The 19,851-nt window shown below is 39.2% G+C and overlaps 1 protein-coding gene and 1 non-coding gene across 2 annotated transcripts in view; both read right to left on the minus strand.

Annotated features, from left to right (window-relative positions):
- CKAP5 (cytoskeleton associated protein 5) overlaps positions 1 to 19,851 on the minus strand; it is an 83,764-nt gene that overhangs the window by 1,122 nt on the left and 62,791 nt on the right. Inside the window, exons 28-42 of the mRNA XM_016146709.2 lie at positions 19,721 to 19,846; positions 18,325 to 18,474; positions 17,828 to 18,031; positions 17,482 to 17,617; positions 16,851 to 17,044; positions 15,738 to 15,910; positions 14,399 to 14,572; positions 14,056 to 14,176; positions 5,586 to 5,765; positions 4,915 to 5,102; positions 4,341 to 4,416; positions 3,482 to 3,670; positions 3,250 to 3,387; positions 2,654 to 2,737; positions 2,409 to 2,568 (exon numbers count right to left, since the gene is read on the minus strand). Coding sequence (XP_016002195.2) covers positions 2,409 to 2,568; positions 2,654 to 2,737; positions 3,250 to 3,387; positions 3,482 to 3,670; positions 4,341 to 4,416; positions 4,915 to 5,102; positions 5,586 to 5,765; positions 14,056 to 14,176; positions 14,399 to 14,572; positions 15,738 to 15,910; positions 16,851 to 17,044; positions 17,482 to 17,617; positions 17,828 to 18,031; positions 18,325 to 18,474; positions 19,721 to 19,846 — 2,293 coding nt within the window. The remainder of the gene's footprint in view (positions 1 to 2,408; positions 2,569 to 2,653; positions 2,738 to 3,249; positions 3,388 to 3,481; positions 3,671 to 4,340; positions 4,417 to 4,914; positions 5,103 to 5,585; positions 5,766 to 14,055; positions 14,177 to 14,398; positions 14,573 to 15,737; positions 15,911 to 16,850; positions 17,045 to 17,481; positions 17,618 to 17,827; positions 18,032 to 18,324; positions 18,475 to 19,720; positions 19,847 to 19,851) is intronic.
- On the minus strand, positions 17,245 to 17,355 carry LOC118603317. The gene has a single exon (XR_004951191.1). It is a non-coding gene; the product is annotated as a small nucleolar RNA SNORD67 (small nucleolar RNA).

Raw genomic sequence — 19,851 nt, forward strand, 5'->3', positions numbered from 1 at the left:
TTGAAGACTTAAAAATCCACAAGAATCCACCTGGAGCTAGTGATAAAGGTATCTGAAATATACGAGATAAGCTTAGTGAGAACTTCAAGAATTGATACAGAAGAGCAGGTGCAAGATGGGCCATCCGCCTACATCCTGGGCTATGCAGGGCTGTATACCTAAAACCCCACAGCTGACCTGAGCGATCCAAAAAGCCACTCCTGAGTATATGGTCAGGGCCTGACTGAAGAACCTAAGGATTTTAAATGTTGGCAAGAATTAGACCAGGTTCGGACCAGGTGACACAGGGGAAAGTTCTTATTCAAACGGGGGAGGACAGCAAGGAGCCCAAGGCTCCAGTATATTCATGAGGAAAAAAACTGAGGTGTCCAACGAACACCCAAGGAAGGGCTAGATTCTGGAGCATCTGTAACCCTCAGCACTGAGATCGACATTCTAGTAGAAGAAGGGAAAACCAAAAGAATCCATTGCAGTTCCTAAGCTTCTCAGAAGAAACAATGGCAATATTAGGGCATTTAAAATACCCAATTTGATATCAATGAAAATATTACATAAGACAAAAATATCAAGCACTTAGAAGATACATTCCTTCATTGTAAACAGAAAAGTAAAACAGATTACTATGGGGAAAAAGGAATCCTTCGCTGTAGATGAGGCGAATACCCTGAGAGGGTGAAAAATGAGTGAAGAATGATGTAAAAGCTGCAGTAATGGATGCTTGAACACGTTAAGCACTCGGTAGTGGGGTCACAGGCTGGTGTTATACATGTGCTGTTTAGGTCAAAAGCATCACTCAAATATTGAACGTCGCCAGAAAGGGCTTTGGAAATGAGAAAAGGAGATCCTACCTGATTGACCCACCCCCAGTACATCTGCATGGGGCATGCTATTACACATTCTGCTTTAAAAATACCTCTTCAAGAGTTAACGACAAACAAAAATGACTTAAGAGAACATAAGTGAAGCTTAAGCCTAGCAAGATACGTGGTTTCATGGGCAAACAAGCCCTAGAAGGTAGGAGCAGGCAGAGTAGTTGACCGCCCCTGCACTCGGAAAGACAGGAACGCAGGGCAAATGTGTGAGCTCTGCTCTGCACCATGAGCGGGCCCTTTGTAGCTGCGTCTTTCCTTCTGCCTCTGGATCCTGTGAGCAGTAATTCTCAGATACTGGCTTTTTCACCGTGGGAACATGAACGTTTCAGCTTAACATTAGGATAAGCATTCATTCGTATCATTCAACAAATACCTACTGCATGTTCACTATGTGCCAGGCAACAAAACAAAAATCTTTACAAAATTCTAGCAGAGACAGACATTAAGCAACCTAATGAATACTACATTATATATGTTGGAGGCGGCTAAGTGCTAAGGGGAGAGGAGTAGGCTAGAAGTCTGAGATAGTGGTATTTGGACAAAGACTTGAAGGAGGAACGGGAGCTAGCTACAAGGCTGTCTTGGGGACGAACAATCTACACGTGGAAATGGCCAGTGCAAAGGCCCTAAGAGGGTGTGTGTCTGGTGTGTTGCAGGAACACCAAAGGGGCTGGAGTGGAATGAAAATCAGGGAGAGAGAAGCAGGGGCTGAGGTTTTAGAGGTACGGGGGGAGGCGGAGGGGCTTGTAGACTTTCGTAAGGCTTTTTGCTTTTGCTGAAAGGGAGAGCCTTGGGAAAATGAGAAGTGTTGTTTTGATGCTATGTGTGGAAGTGAATATAGGAAGGTGGGAGTGGACGTAGAGATCAGACAGGAGGAGCGTGCTACTACAATTCAGGGGAAAGAGGATATTCAGACTATGGTAGTGGTGGTGAAGGTGATAAGTGTGGGTGGATTCTGCATACAGTCTGTAGGTAAAGCCAAAAGGATTTCCTGACAGAGAGGAAGAGAAGGCTCAGAGTAAATGAAAAGGATGACGTTAACATCAACTGAGAATGCAAATGGAGGTTTTGGGCGAATAGTAAGAGCTTAGTCTTCAACATGTGGAGTTTACGATGTCTACCAGAGACCCAAGTGAAGATGTCATGCAGGATATGCAAGTTGAGATGAGGAAGGACGTCTGAGCTGGACGTCACACATATGGGACAGCAACATTAAGAGTTCAGGGGCAGGAAGAATCAGTCAGAAGAGAAGCCCAGGAGGAATAGCGAGCGAGGTGGGCGGAAACCAAAAGAGCAGGTGAACCAGAAGCCCTGGCGAGAAACTGTTTCAAAGGCAGAGAACAATGCCATTGTCAAACACTGATGATGGGTCAAGGCAAGTGACAGAGTTGACCACTGTCTGTAGCAATGTGGCCATCATTGGTGACCATTCAGTACTAAGGTGCATGGTTATAAATTTAAACCAATCAAAATCCCCAGTTCCTGAGCTGGAAGCTCCTTGGAGCTTATTCCTTGAGCTACCAGAGGAAGCATTACCTGTTGAAGTGGGAATACGGCCTTTGCCCTCCCTCTCCATCTCAATCACCCGAAGGCCTCTCTCAACATAGCTCTGGAAGAACTGTGAGGAATTTTTCAAAAATGGTTCGATGTCAGCATCTGAATATTTCTTCTTATATTCATATAACTCTGCTAGGCCCTGGTTAACAGAACAAGAAAGGCGGGGATGGATGTTAGTTTTCCATAAAGCAGATCCCCATTTGGTTCAACCCTTGCCCTCTCACCTCTTTAGTATTCTCTTTAGAGCCAATCTTCTTAAAAATCTCAGCTAAGAAATCATTCACTTTGGCCTTTGATGATTTTTCATCCTGAATAGTAGAAAGACAAGGAAGGATTGGCTGGTTAGACTTGAGTTATTAATTAGGAACGAATGGTTGGATAAGAACTGAAAATATCTCAAAGTCCGACCTTCCTGGTATGTTTTAGCAGATAACGGAAGGATCTACACTCCAGGGTCTGTAGCGAGCCACTAGCATCCTGGACTACTGAATGTCTTCAGTCTCAGGTTGTCAACTATACTTGATGGGAAGGACCTGGCCCATTCCTCCCTAATTAAATAGCGCTCACAGTGGATTTACCTGGCAGCCAATGCTTTAGGCACAGACACAGAAACCTTTCTTAGGGACCAAGAACCACATAGTTATAGTTTATATTTGAAATTTTCAAGGTGCACACGGTTACAGCACCACAGCAGGAGAGTGACAGGAACAATCCCTGAGCCTTCACCTTAGGCCCTCAGGCAGATAGGCTCCAGTGGTCTTTGACAAGATCACTTCTGCACAATCTCACCTCCCTCAATCTTTAAAGCCAGGACACTCACGATTCGAGATGCTCCCTTTTCTGTTTCCTTATCGGACTTGCTCCCGGTCTGGTCCATACTGTGCTTCATCATCCGGCAGAGGTGGGCCTCCAGCTCAGACTCGTTCTTATTGTCAATCATTGTTAGGTGGTCTAGGATCTGAGGGAAACACATGCACATTCAAATGGCACCAATGCCATTTCCATCAGGTTCTCTCAAATTCCCTCAGGGACTGGATGCTGTTCTCACTCACCTTGGGCCCTTTTAATTTGCATAAAGTGTGCAGTAGCGTCTTTAGGGTCCTTATGGGAAATTCACTTTTGCATTGCTTCAGTTTCTCTTTGGGGAAGACCTTCATGAAAATGTGTATATCCAGGAGAATTCTGTCCAGATTAATGCTGTTGATGGTATCAGGCAACAGCCGAACCATTCTCCAGAGACACTATTGAAAAAAGAAACAAAAGTTAGAAGGAGTAACTGAAGAATGAGGATCATTTCTGTCACCATTCATCTTAAGTCCAGAGATATAAATGTGGTACATCTTATCTTTTAGGTGTGGCTGGTGAAAGTGAATGATTTTACTCACTTCAACCATGTCACTGGCTAAAATATAACAAGTCATTCAAGTCATTTCCACTCCTCCCTTCCACTCCCCAGAGACAAGGGCCTTAAATCTGAAGAAAATGTGGAAATTCTGTCTCGGGTTTGCTGGGTTCATACTGCTTACCCAAATCTAACAAAAGACGACAAAATATTTTACACTTCCTACAGGGTTAACAACAGTTATGGAAATGTTCACTTGGAATTCTTCCATCAAAGCCAAAATATTTCAAGGCTATATATATCGTTTTCTCAAAAAGCAATGAAGTTTCCTTTGATTCTAGGAGAACTGGTGAATTATTTACAAAATAGCTCTTCCTTTTCACTGAGACCAGGAATTGTTTAGGCCTGACTAGGACTATAAATTGGAGGAAGGGAAAATAGAGACTAACTATATTTTTCAAATGTGTCTTTGTTGATTCATCTATGTCTAGTTCCAATACCTCTTTCTCGATACTTTAATAAAGTTTTGCATCTCTGAAAGAAAAGACATCAAATTGTTTCAACTTTACCTTCATAACAAGCTCTGAGAATTTTGGAGAACTGGCTGTTGCTAGCAGGCTGTCTTGGAGCAAAACAAGTAGGGCACTAGAGGAAAAAACCAGTAGCATTAATAACTTGCAAACCTGCATTCCAATTCAAATCAGTAACTGAAAAGCCAAGTGTAAATATTCTCTATTCATCTAATAAATTGAGAGCTCATGGATCAAGAACTGTCTTTGACATCTGATTATTATGAAAATAAACATCGATCATTTAAGCTTCATAAATTACCACTTGGTTAATGGTAAAGCTTGTCACTATTTTTCATTGTTACTGGTAGCTGAGAAAGAAAGAAATTTACATGAGAAGAGGTAACTGACAAACTTTATAGTCCTATTCTAGAAAATTCATGATATTAGCTGGCTTACTGAGTTGATACTAGTTTTAGCTCTTGTCCAGGCTGGAATATTTTTGGTTCTTGAGGAAAAGAGTAATAAATCGACTTCTTGGGCAAATCTAAAATTATAACTGATCTAGGGTCTTCTGGGTAGATACAAGAGAGACTGTCCTAGGCTGTAATGCTGAGAGTACAGATAGATATACCTCAGGATGTTGGTCTGGTCTGACTTCTCCAAAACCTTCACCACCAAGAGGTTCACAGAGCGGATCACCTGTTGTCCTTCTTCCAGATCCTCAATCCGAGAATCCAGCATTAAGGTGATGAGGCCGTGCATCAGGTCTTTCAAGACTCCAGTGGAGGCCTCCCGGGCCAGGCTCTCTATCTGAAACAGCTACCCAATCGTAATTGTGTTAGAGAAGTAATGGAACTCAATATCCGAAGCAAGTAAGATAAACATGGGTGGCTATTCTAGTGAATAATTATATTGTATTAAATTCAGAGTATTAGAAAAAATAAAAAATCACACTTCTTCCAAACTCTAATAGCCATAATTAACTGGTGTGCTTCCTTCCTGTTATAAAAACATTTTTACTGTAAGCAGCTATATGTGAAAAGCCAGGTAGGGCCCACCATGCCTAATGAAGAAACTGGCAGGAAGCAGAATTCTAGGTAGTGTGTAAGCATTCTACTTTGCATTCTAACAATAAGGTAAGCTGGAGTGTCGCCCAACATCCAATGGGAGTAGTCAGAACATGCATGTACATTTCTACAAGTGACATAGGACTTACTGGAACATCTACACTGATTCAGGCTTTAGAACCAGGGCAGAATGAGAGACTGAAGGTAAGCATGTAATCTGCAGAGATGCTCTTACCGAAATCATGTTGCCAATGATACAGCTATACAACTTGATGATCTCATCCTTCTCCAATTTCTCATCTGCCATATGTGTGTTGTAGATGAGTCTTAGCTGCATGAATGTGGCTATCAGAAACTGATCAATATGGCCAGACATAGCTTCGGCTTTGTCTTCCTGTCTTAGGACCTCATCGATCTGACAACAAAAATCCAAGATGTATATTCCAAGTTTCATACTTCTAAGTAGCAGGAAGACACTACAAGGGATGTCGAAAAGCATTTCCAATATCTTACCTTAGAAAACACCCAGTCACTTTACATATAAATAACTAGTCCTTAGGAATTCAATAATTCAATACATACTTACTTACTTAGCAAGTTACTGTTAGGGAAATTAGTTGCCCCTCCTAAGAGTCTAGTTCAGGAGGAGATAATTCCTATGTTTAAATGTCTAATTTATTAAAGATTGTTTATATCATTATCTCATTTGATCACTCCAGCAGCTATGAGAGGCAGATAGGGTTGGGAGTAAGATCTCCATTTACCATATGAGAAAAGTGAGGTTCAGAAAGATCAGATTACTTACTTCAAACTCAAAACTCGTTTCCCACATCTCGACCCCGTGTTCTTTTTGGTTTGGTACACTGGTTGTCAACTAATGGTGAAATGTTACTATGTATTTCCTATTCATTACTGTGGAAAGATCTTTATTTTTATGATTAAATAAATAACACCCTGAGACAACCATGTCGATATTCAGTGACCATCCTTTCATGCAGGACTGCCACACTGCACAACTCCAAGGCGCACCATTTATACAGACCACAAGACGAATGGTGCCCCCTGGTGTTGAGGAAGCCATTTATCTCTTTAAATAGATGCATACCCCATACAGAAGCACATACAATTTTATATGACTGGGACTGTTGAACGATGCTGTTTCAACAGGGACACCATAAAAAAAAAAATACTATTTTTTTGTGGGAGGGGCTTACTCCTCTTTTTCCAAGGTAATTAACATTTAATAACCTATATTCTTTCATGTTCACAGAATCATATACAACCACACACACACGGTCAAGATTTAGGGCATCGTTTATTCTATAAGAGCATTACAGTATATGTATATATTCTGCATTCAGCTGTTCTAACTCAATAGGAAATTGTGAAAATCCCTAAAGTAGACAAGAATACAGGCATACCTTATTTTATTGTACTTCATAGATAGTGCATTTTTTACAAATCAAAAGCAAGATCCTCCACAAGCAAAAAGATCACAGTCCACTTTACTGTGATACTTTATGGTTCCAAAACCCATAACAGCCCGTTTAAAGGCTCATAATAGTCCACATATGCCAAACTGAAATTTATTCAATCATTTCCCTTAGTGATAAACTTTCAACATGTTTCCAGTTTGGTTATTTTGTCCACTATAAATAATGTTACAATAAACATTTTTTGTATATACCCTAATGTATGTTTTTATTTCTAAAAGAAAGATTCTCAAGAGTATAACATTTTAGTCTGAAGGATAAAGCATTTTAAATTGTAGTAAAATAATTGGAAAAGAGTATGGAGGTTCCTTAAAAAACTAAGAATTGTTTTACTACATGATCCAGCAATCCCTCTATACTGGGTATTTACCCCAAAGACTTGAAAACCCATATCCAAAAAGAAATTTGCACACCAATGTTCATACATGGAAGCAACCGAAGTGTACTACGATAGGTAATTGGCTAAAGAAGCTGTGGTACACATATACAATGGAATATCACTTAGCCATAAGAAGAGATGAAATACTGCCATTTACGACAACATGGATGGACCTCGAGATACTCATGCTAAGAGAAATAAGCCAGACAGAAAAAAATGAAAATCACTTATATGTGGAATATAAACCTAAAGGCAACAAATGAACAGGACAAACAGAGACTCATGGACATGGACAATGGACTAGTGGTTACCAGAGGGTGGGGGGTGGGGAAGGAAGGGGTAGGGAGACAGTTAAAGAGAGTCAAATATAGCAGGGCAGGAGGAGGATGAAGTGGGTAAAGGGGATCAAATATATGGTAGTTGAAGGAAACTGGACTTTGGGTGGTAAACACACAATAGAATAATATATAGATGTCAAATTATAATGTACACCTGAAAAGTATATAATTGTATTAACCAATGTTACCCCAATAATTTAAAAAATAAAAACAAAAATAAATTGTGGAATAGATATTACTATACTGCTTTCTTTAAAAAGGCACTAACACGTATCACATTTCTATAGTTAATGCATGAGAGTACTTTTTCCAGCATCTCTATCAGCTATATGTGTTACTACTCTTTTTACTTTTTGCTACTTCGATGGTTTCTTTTTTAATCTCTGTTAGAAGTTCTCACTGAGTTCATCTATACTTCCCTAAGTTCATTGTGTATCTTTATAACCAGTGTTTTGAACTCTGCATCTGTTAGACTGCGTGACTCTATTATTTCTGATCTCTGTTCTGTTCTCTCATATGGTTTCTGCTTCTTTGTCTTCCCATTTTGGCTGCCTTTCTGTGTCTGTTTCAATGTACTAAGCAAAGATCCTAAGTCTTTCGGTCTTATTAGCATGTCTTTGTGCAGTAGGTGTCCAGCAGCACATTCCTGAGAGGGGTTCAGCTGCAGGCCAAATTTAGCCCGAGCCTGTGCCCCTCCAGGGCCACTTGTTAAGATTCAGCAAGCAATCCACAGATGCTGTGCTTATAGTTGCCTCAAGAAACCACGCCAGAAACCAAGGCCAGCTGCCACCAGCGTGAGTCTTGGTGCTGCTCAGCAAGGAACACCGGACTAGCAAGGACACAACTGGATGTGGCTTGGGTGGGGCTGCTATTGGGGGAGGAAGAGTTTCAGGCAATCCTCTGGGAGGGTCGACTTCTGTTATCCAGTTTGATGACTTCAACACTTTGGGAGGGGGTGAAGGCTAAACAGAGGAATGAAAGATACCACGGGCACTTCTGCCTGGGAGAGAGCCTCGCCTCTAGCCCTTACTCCACAACTCAGTGTCCCCCTGTAAGTCCCTGGTGACACCCGTGCAGCCCACCTGGCGCTGGTGCTAAAAGTGAGGGAGTCTTTCACCCAAGTCCACTCGTAGACATGGCCCCTTTAAGAGGCATCTGCCACTGCCCCAGTCTCTGTCTCACTCAGCTGCTCGGACTGGGCAGCCTTGCATCTTCGCCCCCTCCTACCTTCTACCGTTGCGGGGTGATTATTTTTCTCTCTAGTTGTGGTGCTTCTGTTCATCTAGAGCCCATGTAACTTTCTTTGCTCTTTACTCTGCTTCTGTCACAACTCTGATTTGGTCATAAGAGGGATAAACAAAGCCTTTATCATCTATGCCATTTTCTCCTAATTTATATTTTTTGATTGGATTTTTTTTTGGGGGAAGGATGTTTGGCATTTTTTGAAGTTAAAATTTTCTGTGATATTAATATGATTAAAAATTCTGTTGGGCTATCAACAAAGAATTTGGTCAGTATATATTTTATTTTTTGCATTTGTTGAGGTTTTCTTTGTGGACAAATATATATATATTTTTTGAAAATATTCAATGAAGATATGAGAAATATAAATTATCTTTTCAGAGATTGTATAATTCTCTACATATGAATATATTAAATCTGGTTTGTTATTTACTAATGCTGTATTCTTTTTTAGAGGTTTAACTTTCATATGGTACAATACAAATCCTGAAACAAACTCTACGCATGAAATAATTCCCTATTCCTATCCCCATAACCCCTGGTAACTGTTATTCTATTTTCTATCTTTATGTATTTGACTATCTTAGGTGTCTTATGTAAGCTGAATCATACAATATTTGTTCCTTTGTGCCTGATTTCACTTAGCATAATGTTTTCGATGTTCATCCATGTTGTAACATGTATCAGAATTTTATTCCTCTTCATTACTGGATAATATTTCATTGTATGTATACACCACATTTTGTCTATCCATGAATTCATCTGCTGATGGACATCTGGGTTGTATTCACCTTTCGGTTATTGCGAATGATGCTGCTATGAACATTGGTGCACAAGTATCTGTCTGAGTCTCTGCTTTCTAGGAGTGGTTTGGGGATCTTTTAACTCTATGTTTTCCTTTTTGAGGAACCACTGAACTGTTTTCCACAGTGGCTGCACCACTTTAGGTTCCCACCAGCAATGTAATTCATCCACATCCTTGCTAACGCTTGTCATTTCTCATTAAAAAAAAAAAAAATCCTAATGGGTGTGAACTGGTTAGCTCATTGAGGCTTTGATCTGCATTTCCCTAATGTCTAATGATAATGAACATCTTTTCATATGCTTATTGGTCCTCTGTATATCTTCTTTGGAAAAATGTCTATTCAAGTCCTTTGCCCATTTTGGAACTGAGTTGTTGTTGTTGTTGTTGTTTTTGTCATTGAGTTGCAGGAGTTTCTTCCCTATTCTGGATATTAATCTGTCATTAGTATATATTTTTTCTCATTCGGTAGGTTAGCTTTTCCCTCTTGTAATGTCTTTGGATGTAAAAACTTTTTAACTTTGATGAAGTGCAATTTAATTATTTTGTTGTTATTGTTGCCTATGATGTCATATCCAAGAGATATCTGCCAAATTCAACATGATGAAGATTTCCTATTTTTTTCTTTTAAGAGTTTTATAGTTTTAGCTCTTATATTTATGTCTATGATCCATTTTGAGTTAATTTTTATATATGAGTCCAACTTCATTTTTTTGTGTGTGGGTAAACATTTTCCCCAGCATCATTTGTTGAAAAGACTGTCCTTTCCCCACTGAATGGTCTTGTCACCCTTGTCATTCAGACCCCTGATTGGTTTCTATAGCGATCATCTTCTTCAGTCCATCTACTCAATTTTAAAATTCTATAACCATTTTTTTTTTTTTTTGCTTAGAAGAATCTTTGTAAATTCACCTTAAGCACTCTTTCTACTCCTCACTCCTCTCACCCTGTGGTCATCTTGGATCCTTTGGCGGTTTCATTTTGCCAGGATATTCCTGATCTGGTTATTTTTATTTTTCTTCCCAGCAACGGGGTTCTTTGAGGTGTGTTATTAATCTTTACCTGTTCAGGATTCATTGTCAGGTCTGCCTTTTGACAACCTTTAATAACGGCAATCTGAGAATGGGAAATACAGCAGTTTCTGCCCTTGTAGGTTTGTGGTACACCAGCTGTCAGTCCTATGGCAAAGCACCAAGAGCAGGCATTTCTGCTCTTTGTTCTCTGAAGGTACGCCACCAGAGATTTGCATTTCAGACAGTAAATTCGGTCTTTTTGCTCGGCTCCCTGTACAGCTCCTTGGGGGCCTCTTATTATCAATCACATAGGCCACCCTTGCCACTCCTTCAGGGGATCTACCAATCTCCACAGATGAAGGGAGCTCTCGCCCCAGGAATTCTGGTATGTTGATCCTCTTCCCTAGGCTCTATACTATTGAACTTCAGATTCTCCTTAGGCCCATATGGAAAAAAGTCTTATATAAGATAGAACTTGAGACTTGCTTACATACTTCACACATTACCTATCTGACCCAGCAGCTCCTCTGCTCATAAAAGGCAGATAGATGGGTTTAGATTGAAGTTGACAGAGAAAAGCAACAAGGGATACTATGCATTCAAGTCTTTATTTTCCAAAATCCCCTCCATTTGTTTTATCCAATACCACAACTGTTAATAGACTATTTGTCAAACAACAGTGAAAATCTTGTGCTAAGATTCCCAATTCTTCCCTTTCACTTCTAACCATCTGTCTTCATGGGGATGTCTACTGCTGCTCAAACTTAACGCAGCAAAGACACAGTTCTTGAATTCCAACCTCTCAAGCCTACTTTTCTCCTAGCCTCCTCCATCTCAGTACAAAGCACCACCATCCACTCAGCTGCTTAAGACAAAAATAAAGAAGTTGCTCCCAATTCTTCTCTTACATTTCATATCCAATCCGTCATTGAATCTTGTAGACTCTACTTCTGAAAGATACCCTGGAGCCATTCACTTTTCGCCCCTCCACCATGATCATCATAGTGCATATGTCATTTTTCATATGAATTTTGGCCGTAGCTTTCTAAAAGATCTCTCAGAATCCACTCTCACCCTCCCTGAAATCCAGTCTCTACAGAGTGGCCAGAGTGACATTTTCTTCAATAAAAACGAAGTTTCAAAAATTATAGAAATGTTGAAAGTATGGCAAAGAAACATTTTTATCCTGTATTATTTGAGACTAAGTTGTTGATCTGATGCTCCATGCCCCTCAGACTTCAGTGTGTATTTCTTCAAAATAAAGGCATTCTCCTTCATAATCATAATACAATGAGCAAAATCAGGAAATAAATATTAACATTACTACCATCCAATCTTCAGGCCCCATTCTATTTTCTCCAATTGCCCTGATAATGTTATTTATAACTAAAGGCCAGTCTAGAATCATGAACTGCATTTAATTGTCATGTCTGTCAGGCTCTCTGCAGTCTAGACCAGTCCTCTCAGTCTTTCCTTGGTTTTCTTGACCTTGACACCTTATAAAATATTCCTTAATTTACATTTGTTTGGTATTTCCTTATGATAAGATGACATTAGGAATATCGAGAAGCGATGCTAAATTCTCCTTGGCAGAATCCTATAATGTGGATCCTATAAGGTGGCATATGCTTTCATCTTCTCATATTATTGATGTTCATTTTGATCACTCGATTAAGGTGGTGTCTGCTAGCCTTCTGTACTGTCATATTACTCTCAGTATTCTGTATTTTTTGGCTATTTTTTGTATATTTGTCTTTTAATTTTGTGAGGAGGTATTATGAAACTAGGTAAACATCCCATTTCAATAAAATTTTAATTTATATGTGCATGAATTTATGATATCCTATTTTAACATTTTATTGAATCCAGTAAATTTACTAAATTTTATTGTTTGTTGGGTTATAAGTCATCACTATCATTATTTATTTTGATGCTGAAAATGTCTCCCTTTTAAGCAGGGAGTCTGTTCTAGTTGGCCTCTGGGTACTTCTGATATGTCCCTATTATTCCCTGAGCCTATTCCTGCTGTCTGGCACAATAAGATGTTTCAGGATCATCTCGTACTTTTCCTGATTCAGCCCTGGAATCAGCCACTTCTCCAAGATGCCCTTGTTCCTTTTAGTAGAAAGTGGTAATGGTATTTAGAAGACGAGATGTGGAAGTGCTCACTGCTGCTGAGATACTGCTGTTCCCAGGTCCTTTCAGTGAAAAGAGCTGGGGAATATACATATATTATCTATAACATACCTTTGTGCCACATACATATATTGATATGTCTATATCTACATATTAAAACCATGAATTCAGACTGATGCATCTAATTCTAGTCCAACATCAGAGTTCATTCTATCTGCTTTCCTCCCATATTTGTATTGCCCATCTCTGATAGTAGGAAACATGGCTATTTTCCTTGTATTTCTCTGACCAATCCCTTTGTGTGTAACCAATCTCCCAACCCTGCTAGCAGTCCTTCCCCATACAGATGCCCACTTGTGCTTCAGCTCTGATTCCCCATTCTGAGCCACCTGCATGCTACCCTGGCCCCTCTAACACACGTGGATGTCCTCCTCATCCTGCCTGGGGTCCTAATACCATGCTGGACAGATGGTCTGCACAGACATCCTCTTCATTCTACCTGGGCTCTAACTCCCAAATGCATGTCACCCCTTCTACATAACACCACCCCTACAAGGCTTGGGCTCTCAGACCATCACATTGGGCCACTGTGGCCCCACTACCACTCTCTTGCCACAAGGTAGATGCCTACCTTGCTCTATATGAGCTTTAGGACTAGACAGTCAGGGAAGGGAAGAAGATGAAGAAGAGGATGATTTTTTAAAAAACATGTACCTTCTTTACTTGAAATTCTTTAATGGTTTCCATCACACTTAAAATAAAGTCTAAACAAATTACCTTGGGGCTTTTAAAGCTCAACATGATCCAGTCTCATTCTATACCACTCTCCCCCTTGCCTATTAGGCTTCAGGCATATAGGCCTTGTGTTGTTTCCTTGATTTGCCAAGCTCATTGCTATCCTAGAACCCTGTACTAGCTGTTCCCTCTGTTTGAACCCCTGACTACCAAAGTAACTACTCAGTTCCTCTCTCTTATCACCCCATTTGAGTTATATTTACACCGAAGTTACTATCACCTGACATTTTCTTGTTTACTTTTTCTTCTCTGCCCACCAAACTCTAAGTAAGTTCCCTGAAAGTTGATCCTTACTTACTCACTGCTGTATTTCCAGTCTCTGGTGAATGAATGCAATTATAAATAGCAAGAATCTGTAAAAGCTATATCCTATGAGGCAAGTGATGACTATCCCTGTGCACCGTTTTCAGCAGAGTGGTACTGAACACTGCGACCAGTATGCAACCATTATTCTTACAGCCTTTCCATCCACCAGTGGCATTATTTTATGGGTATTACCCCTATTACCTGTGTCAGAGCTTGGATGCTTGTGTTGATGTCACCACTGGCTACTTGGGAGATAATGAAATTGATCGTAGATGCTGTATTGCTATGCATATCATCAAAATGTGGAGAAACGGCTCGGATTCTAGAGAGAAAAGCAAGGGGAAAAATTCAATCTTTTTATTACAAGACATCCCAATGAGTTGGAATTATGCAATTCCCCACTATATTCAGGTCTTAGTAAAGAACTGCTGTCAGCCAGGTAGTAATCAATTCTAAAAAGTTCTAATTGCACAGAGAGCTCTTTTCACATTAGCACTCTGATGATCATGAATTGCTTATCCTTAAATGAAAAAGGTTAACTTACTTGGGTTCAGGAATAAGGACCGGTTCAAAAATGTCATCCAGTTTGTGCTGAACAAGTTCTGGCATTTCACATCGGACTGTACCATTGTCATTCTCAATCTCATCTAGATCCAGCTGGAATTCTCGGCGTACCATCTGGGCTGCCTCCGGATGCCCACTCATGTTTCGAGCTTGGCTAAGGAGAGCAAAAGGAGGCTCCTGAACTAAAATACACTTCTTAACCAAAGGGCAAGAGTAGCACTGCCAGTTGCCCCAAAGCTTCAAGACAGATGTTCAACTTCTGGTTTCAGCCCCCCTGAACAATTTAAATCTTTGAGTCTAACCAAGGGCCTTTGATGGGCAACAACACTGGTTCATGGATACTCTGAGAGTGGATAGTTTTAATTTCCATTTATAGTCCCTGCCAAATTATAAGTATTTTCGCTAGTTCACTCAAGTCAACAAACCTTGTACTGTTATTTCAGATGGGACAGAAAATAATAAAATACACCTATATTGACTCAAAGCTACTTCTGGGCAAAAATTTAAGAAAAATCTGGACTGGCTGGTTCTTTCCTATCAAATTAACAAGTGTTTAACTTTTTCCAACCATAAGCATCATTCCATGCAGTATTCAGCACATTTTATAATTGGAGGGACAGTCAGTCACTTCTTTTTAGGAATATTCACTCTTGTTAGGTTAATGCCAGAATTATATCTAATAGGTATTTAAAGCTTCCGAATTCAAATTATTCAAAATACACTCGTGATACAACCCAAAACAGAGCTGTCTTGCTTAACAGGCAATATTTTGAGTCCCTAAGCCAATTCTGGGTTGCATGCATTTTACTTAGCATTATCTAAAAAATAGAAATCTGAGCATGACCAAATAAATAATAAATTTTACCCACACGACATTGAGTTGCCACTTCTGTTAGCTGGTGGACTTTTGTGGAAGGCTGGATCCATGGGATATTTATGGACACCCTCTACACTGGTTATAAACTCTAAGCTAATCACCCTCCAGAGGGGATGAATCCAAGTCAGAAGTTAGAAAGATATAAGAGCCCTGCTAATGAGAAATTAGCAGGCAGTACTTACATCCTATAAGTGCGATACATAATTCTGTCCACGGAAAAGCAGTGAAAGAAGGCACAAGACTATTTAGAAGTGGTTTTGAGACAAAGACATAGACAATGAAGACTGAAGAATTAAACATTTGGTTACAAGACATTTACCCAGACACTTTGTCATGCGTGATAATGGCTACAAGAACTCAAGATTATGTCACAGGATAAGCTCTGAGCACACAAGGCACAGTCCACAGAGATGCTCTCAGACAATGACCTCCATCTACATACTTGAGTTTGGAGGATATGTCCTCAACTGGTCCCTTGCGTAGCATGTTGGCATTGGAGTTTATGCTCTGTGTACGCTGAGGTTTCTCATCCACCTGTTTTACTGGTGCAGCAGAAGGCCTCTTTGCTGATCGCTTAATCCTTTCCTCGAGCATGCTCATATCCTTCTCAGAAAGCTGTAAAAAGAGGCCAAATTTAATTTATTAGCATACACTTCCACTATAATTAAAAACCTAATTAACTGGAGGACTCAAGAATATCCATGTTCAGATTGAAGCAAACAGAATGTATTATGTTAGGATAAATTTACTTTCAAAACACTATCTACACATTTAAATCAATTACTGTTAAATCCTGCCTTGCTATAAGAAAACGTATGAAAGAATACAAAAGTAAAGGCTATTAACAACTACAAACAGAAAAGTCAAAAATTAAATGAAGTATCCATACTTTTGCTGTGCAACCACTAGCTAGCTATATGACTATGAGCAAAAAGCTTCTCTTTTGGTCATCTGTAAAATTTCCATCTGCTTTAATGAGGATTTTAGTAAATTAATACAAGTAAAAAAATATAAGCACGGTGTAAACATCTAAGAGGTAAACAGAGTGAAGAACTGAGGTCTAGGCACAGTAATGACTGGCTCAAAGGAAGGAAGGAGTCAGAAGCAGAACCTAATGTGCCCGGGAGTCTGGCTCATGGCTATAGCTTAAGACTCTCTTGATCCAACAGGTACCAATGTCACATTATACACAGTGAGTATTTGTTCATCAAAAACTAAGTGCACTCACATTTACAGAGCAGATTGCCAGGTAGAACTGAAATCTCAGACTAGCCCAGATGTCTTGACTCAAAAATAGTTCTCATTTCTAAAGCAAACTGCTTTGAGTAAAATGCTCAGAAAAGGAAATCTGATTTCCAGTAAAAAAAAAGCCTAAATATCTTACAATAATCAGAGACACCCTCCAGGGTTTATCTGGATTCTAGGATACACTGATAGGTTGAATTTCGTACAAAGTGGTAAAAACTCAGCAAGAGTTGAGATGGCATTGAAACTGACATCTAAGTGATCTTGCAATTCACAACACGCTGACATGTTCAGAGAAAAAATCACTTACAGTTCCAATAAGTTTGAACACCTGATCCCCATGTACATTATATACTGTGACGATGGTGTTGAGGGCAGCATTGCGCACAGCGTTGTCACGGTCTCCTATGTGAATTGCTATCTCCTTTAAGGCTTTTCCTGGGGTCGGTTGGCAAACATTCATGCCATAGGACTCGACCAGGCACCCCAGTTCTTCCAGGCACTCTGATGGGGCAGAAAGGCTAGATTAATGAGACAAGGCACATTTGGCATAGAGACATATCTTTACTAGAAACATTTCCCTTGGCATAAATTAAGGACTAAAATCTTATTCTAGCTCTGCCTAGAATTTTTTACTGCCTTCTTATAAAACACGCAATGAAACAACGGTGCTAAAGCAAGTACTTCTGGAAGAAAGGGATGCCTGTGAGTCAGATGGCCCCTGTGCACTTGATTTTGTCACCAGGGTGGTACTGAGTGGTGCCTGTATCACCTGATACTGGGACTCCACCAGTGTGCAACTCATCACTCTCACAGTCCAAATCAGAAGGTTGGAATCAACCACACAGACAATGAAGACGTTTCCTTGTTCATCTATAAACTGTTTCTTTTAGAGGTCCCTGCTATACAGACTCATGCCTCAATTTAAATTGTTGTTTCACCTGCTCTCTGTTTTGAGTTTTTGGATTTGGTTCCTTCCATGATGAAGGGGAACATCTTGCTGGCTGGGTAGACAAGGCACATCCTGTTCAGGATGGCGCGGACATCTTTACGAATGACATCCTTTGGTTCTCCAACCTAGTCAACATAATGATTAAGTGAGGCATTTTCTGAATAGTGAAGGTCCCACCACCCATGTATCGCTAGATCTTTAAAGAATAAGGGCATGGAAATGAGTGGGGGAAGATATCTCGTAATACAATGGAAAAAGGGAGAAGGAATAAAAGTACAGGACCTGAGATCAGCTGAAAACTTGAGCAGTCTTCCAGAGTGAGAAAAACACATTACCTTGAGGATGAGATAGGGGATGAAGGAAGATGCTTCATTCTCAGTAAGATGATACTCCTCCTCACTTAGCAGGGTGAAGAGTAATTTTAAATATTCTAGGGCCTTCATTAGGACGCTTGTATTGGTGTCAAAAAACCGCAGGGTAAGCCACTTTAAGATAAGATCCAAGCAACCAATGACACCCTCTTTTTCGCTCTCCAAGTGCTTAAAACAAAATAAGTAAGACTGCATAAAAATTTAAGTTCTATTAGGCAAGTACTTAAATTTTACTAGAGACAGAAAAGAAAATGATAGATTTTTAAGTCTCCATTTAAGACCTAAAATTATAAACACAGTCATTTATTCTACCAAACAATAAGATAGCTTTATAGCTCTAAAAATAAAGAACATGGTGTACTCCAGTTCCTTCTCAAGTCATGCAAACTTCTGATTATTTCACTGGGCTCATCATTTCCACATGTATGAGACACATACACATTTATCTATTGCAAACTTACGTCGACCATGACAGCAAGGGCTTTGTTATGATGCTGAAAGTCTGAGTGAAACAACTCATCTTGTAACCATTTAGCCACACAGCTAGACATCTGAGTCTTTAGTTGCTCAATGTATTCATCTCGCGGAGTAGTAAAATTCCACTTCAGCACCTGAAAAAAAAAAAACAGCAGTGAAAAGGGGATGTAAGGTGTTCAACTGAAATAAAGCAGAGAACTCTATGTAAAGCAGCTGCAGGAATCAATAGAATATTTTAAAATTAACAAGATTAATTTGTAATTAAATATGGATGAAAATGTACTCTTTAAGCTGTCATACCTCTGGAAGCTTAACTCTGAAAATCAACTATGAATAGAACTGTTGGCAATTCTTATTTACTAAAAAAATCAATGTTCTAATTCTATATTACATGGTGGATCCTTTAATAAAATAAGGTACAATTTTAATAAAAGAAAAATCTGAAACATCAAAATATAAAACATACATAACAATTCTAGGAGTTCAGTACAGATACACTTGCAAATGTGCACAAAGGTCACCTTCAAAGACGCGTTTGGCAGTGTACTTTATAACATTGAAGGACTAGAGGCAACCTAACTGTTCAACGTAGTGGGCCGAGGTTAAAGACAGGTACATACATATGCTGTACCAATAAAAAAAATGAATGTACATATGCAATATAGTTATGGAATGATCTTTAAGATATTTCAAATATTATTAAAAGAAAAAAGATACAAAACAAAGGGTATGGCATGTTCTCATTTGTGCAAAAGGCCAAAAATTTATTCATATCTGAATGCGTAGGTATGGGATATTAATATTCCTGGAGTAATACACACACACACAGACACAAAATAGTAATAATATCCTCCCTGTGGAGGGAGACTGGAATGGGAGACATACTTTTCATACTACACTCTGCACTTTTTGTACTGCTTGAATTTTTTTTTAAAACAATGTATACAATAAAAAAAATTTTAACTACCTAATAAAACCAAAACGACATCAAAAGAGGAATGATTAAACTAGCTGTATATAGCCAGTAATCTGTCTTTTAAGGTATCAGGTACAAGAAGGATTAAAGAAATAGCTTGCTACATATGTGAAGTTGATAAAAATCCATTAATACTTTCCAGTCTTTGATTCTACAAATTAAAACAACTTCTATTTCTTTCTATTTATAGGAAAAATAGGCAATAGTTCCATTTTGTAGTTTTTTCTGTAGGAATTAATGCTCCCATAGTCTCAGAGAAACAAGACATACTTAAGCAAAAGATTCACTTAATTATTAGATATTTCTCAATAATATGAATTTCAGATAGCAAAATTATTCCTGATTATAAAACAAAACAACAAAAACAAACAAAAAACTCCTGAGGAGTCTTATTCCTTCCTTACCTTTAATCCCTTTTCATCTTTCATTCTTTGCTCCTTTCCATTTGGAACAACAATAAAAATAGGACCAGATTTGTCTTCATCCTCCTTTAAGCTGGTTTTGCTCGGCACTTTCTTTCCTTGTGCACTCTACA

The sequence above is a fragment of the Rousettus aegyptiacus genome, unplaced genomic scaffold (genome assembly GCF_014176215.1).
Source record: "Rousettus aegyptiacus isolate mRouAeg1 unplaced genomic scaffold, mRouAeg1.p scaffold_m13_p_5, whole genome shotgun sequence".
NCBI classification, from domain to species: Eukaryota; Metazoa; Chordata; class Mammalia; order Chiroptera; family Pteropodidae; genus Rousettus; species Rousettus aegyptiacus.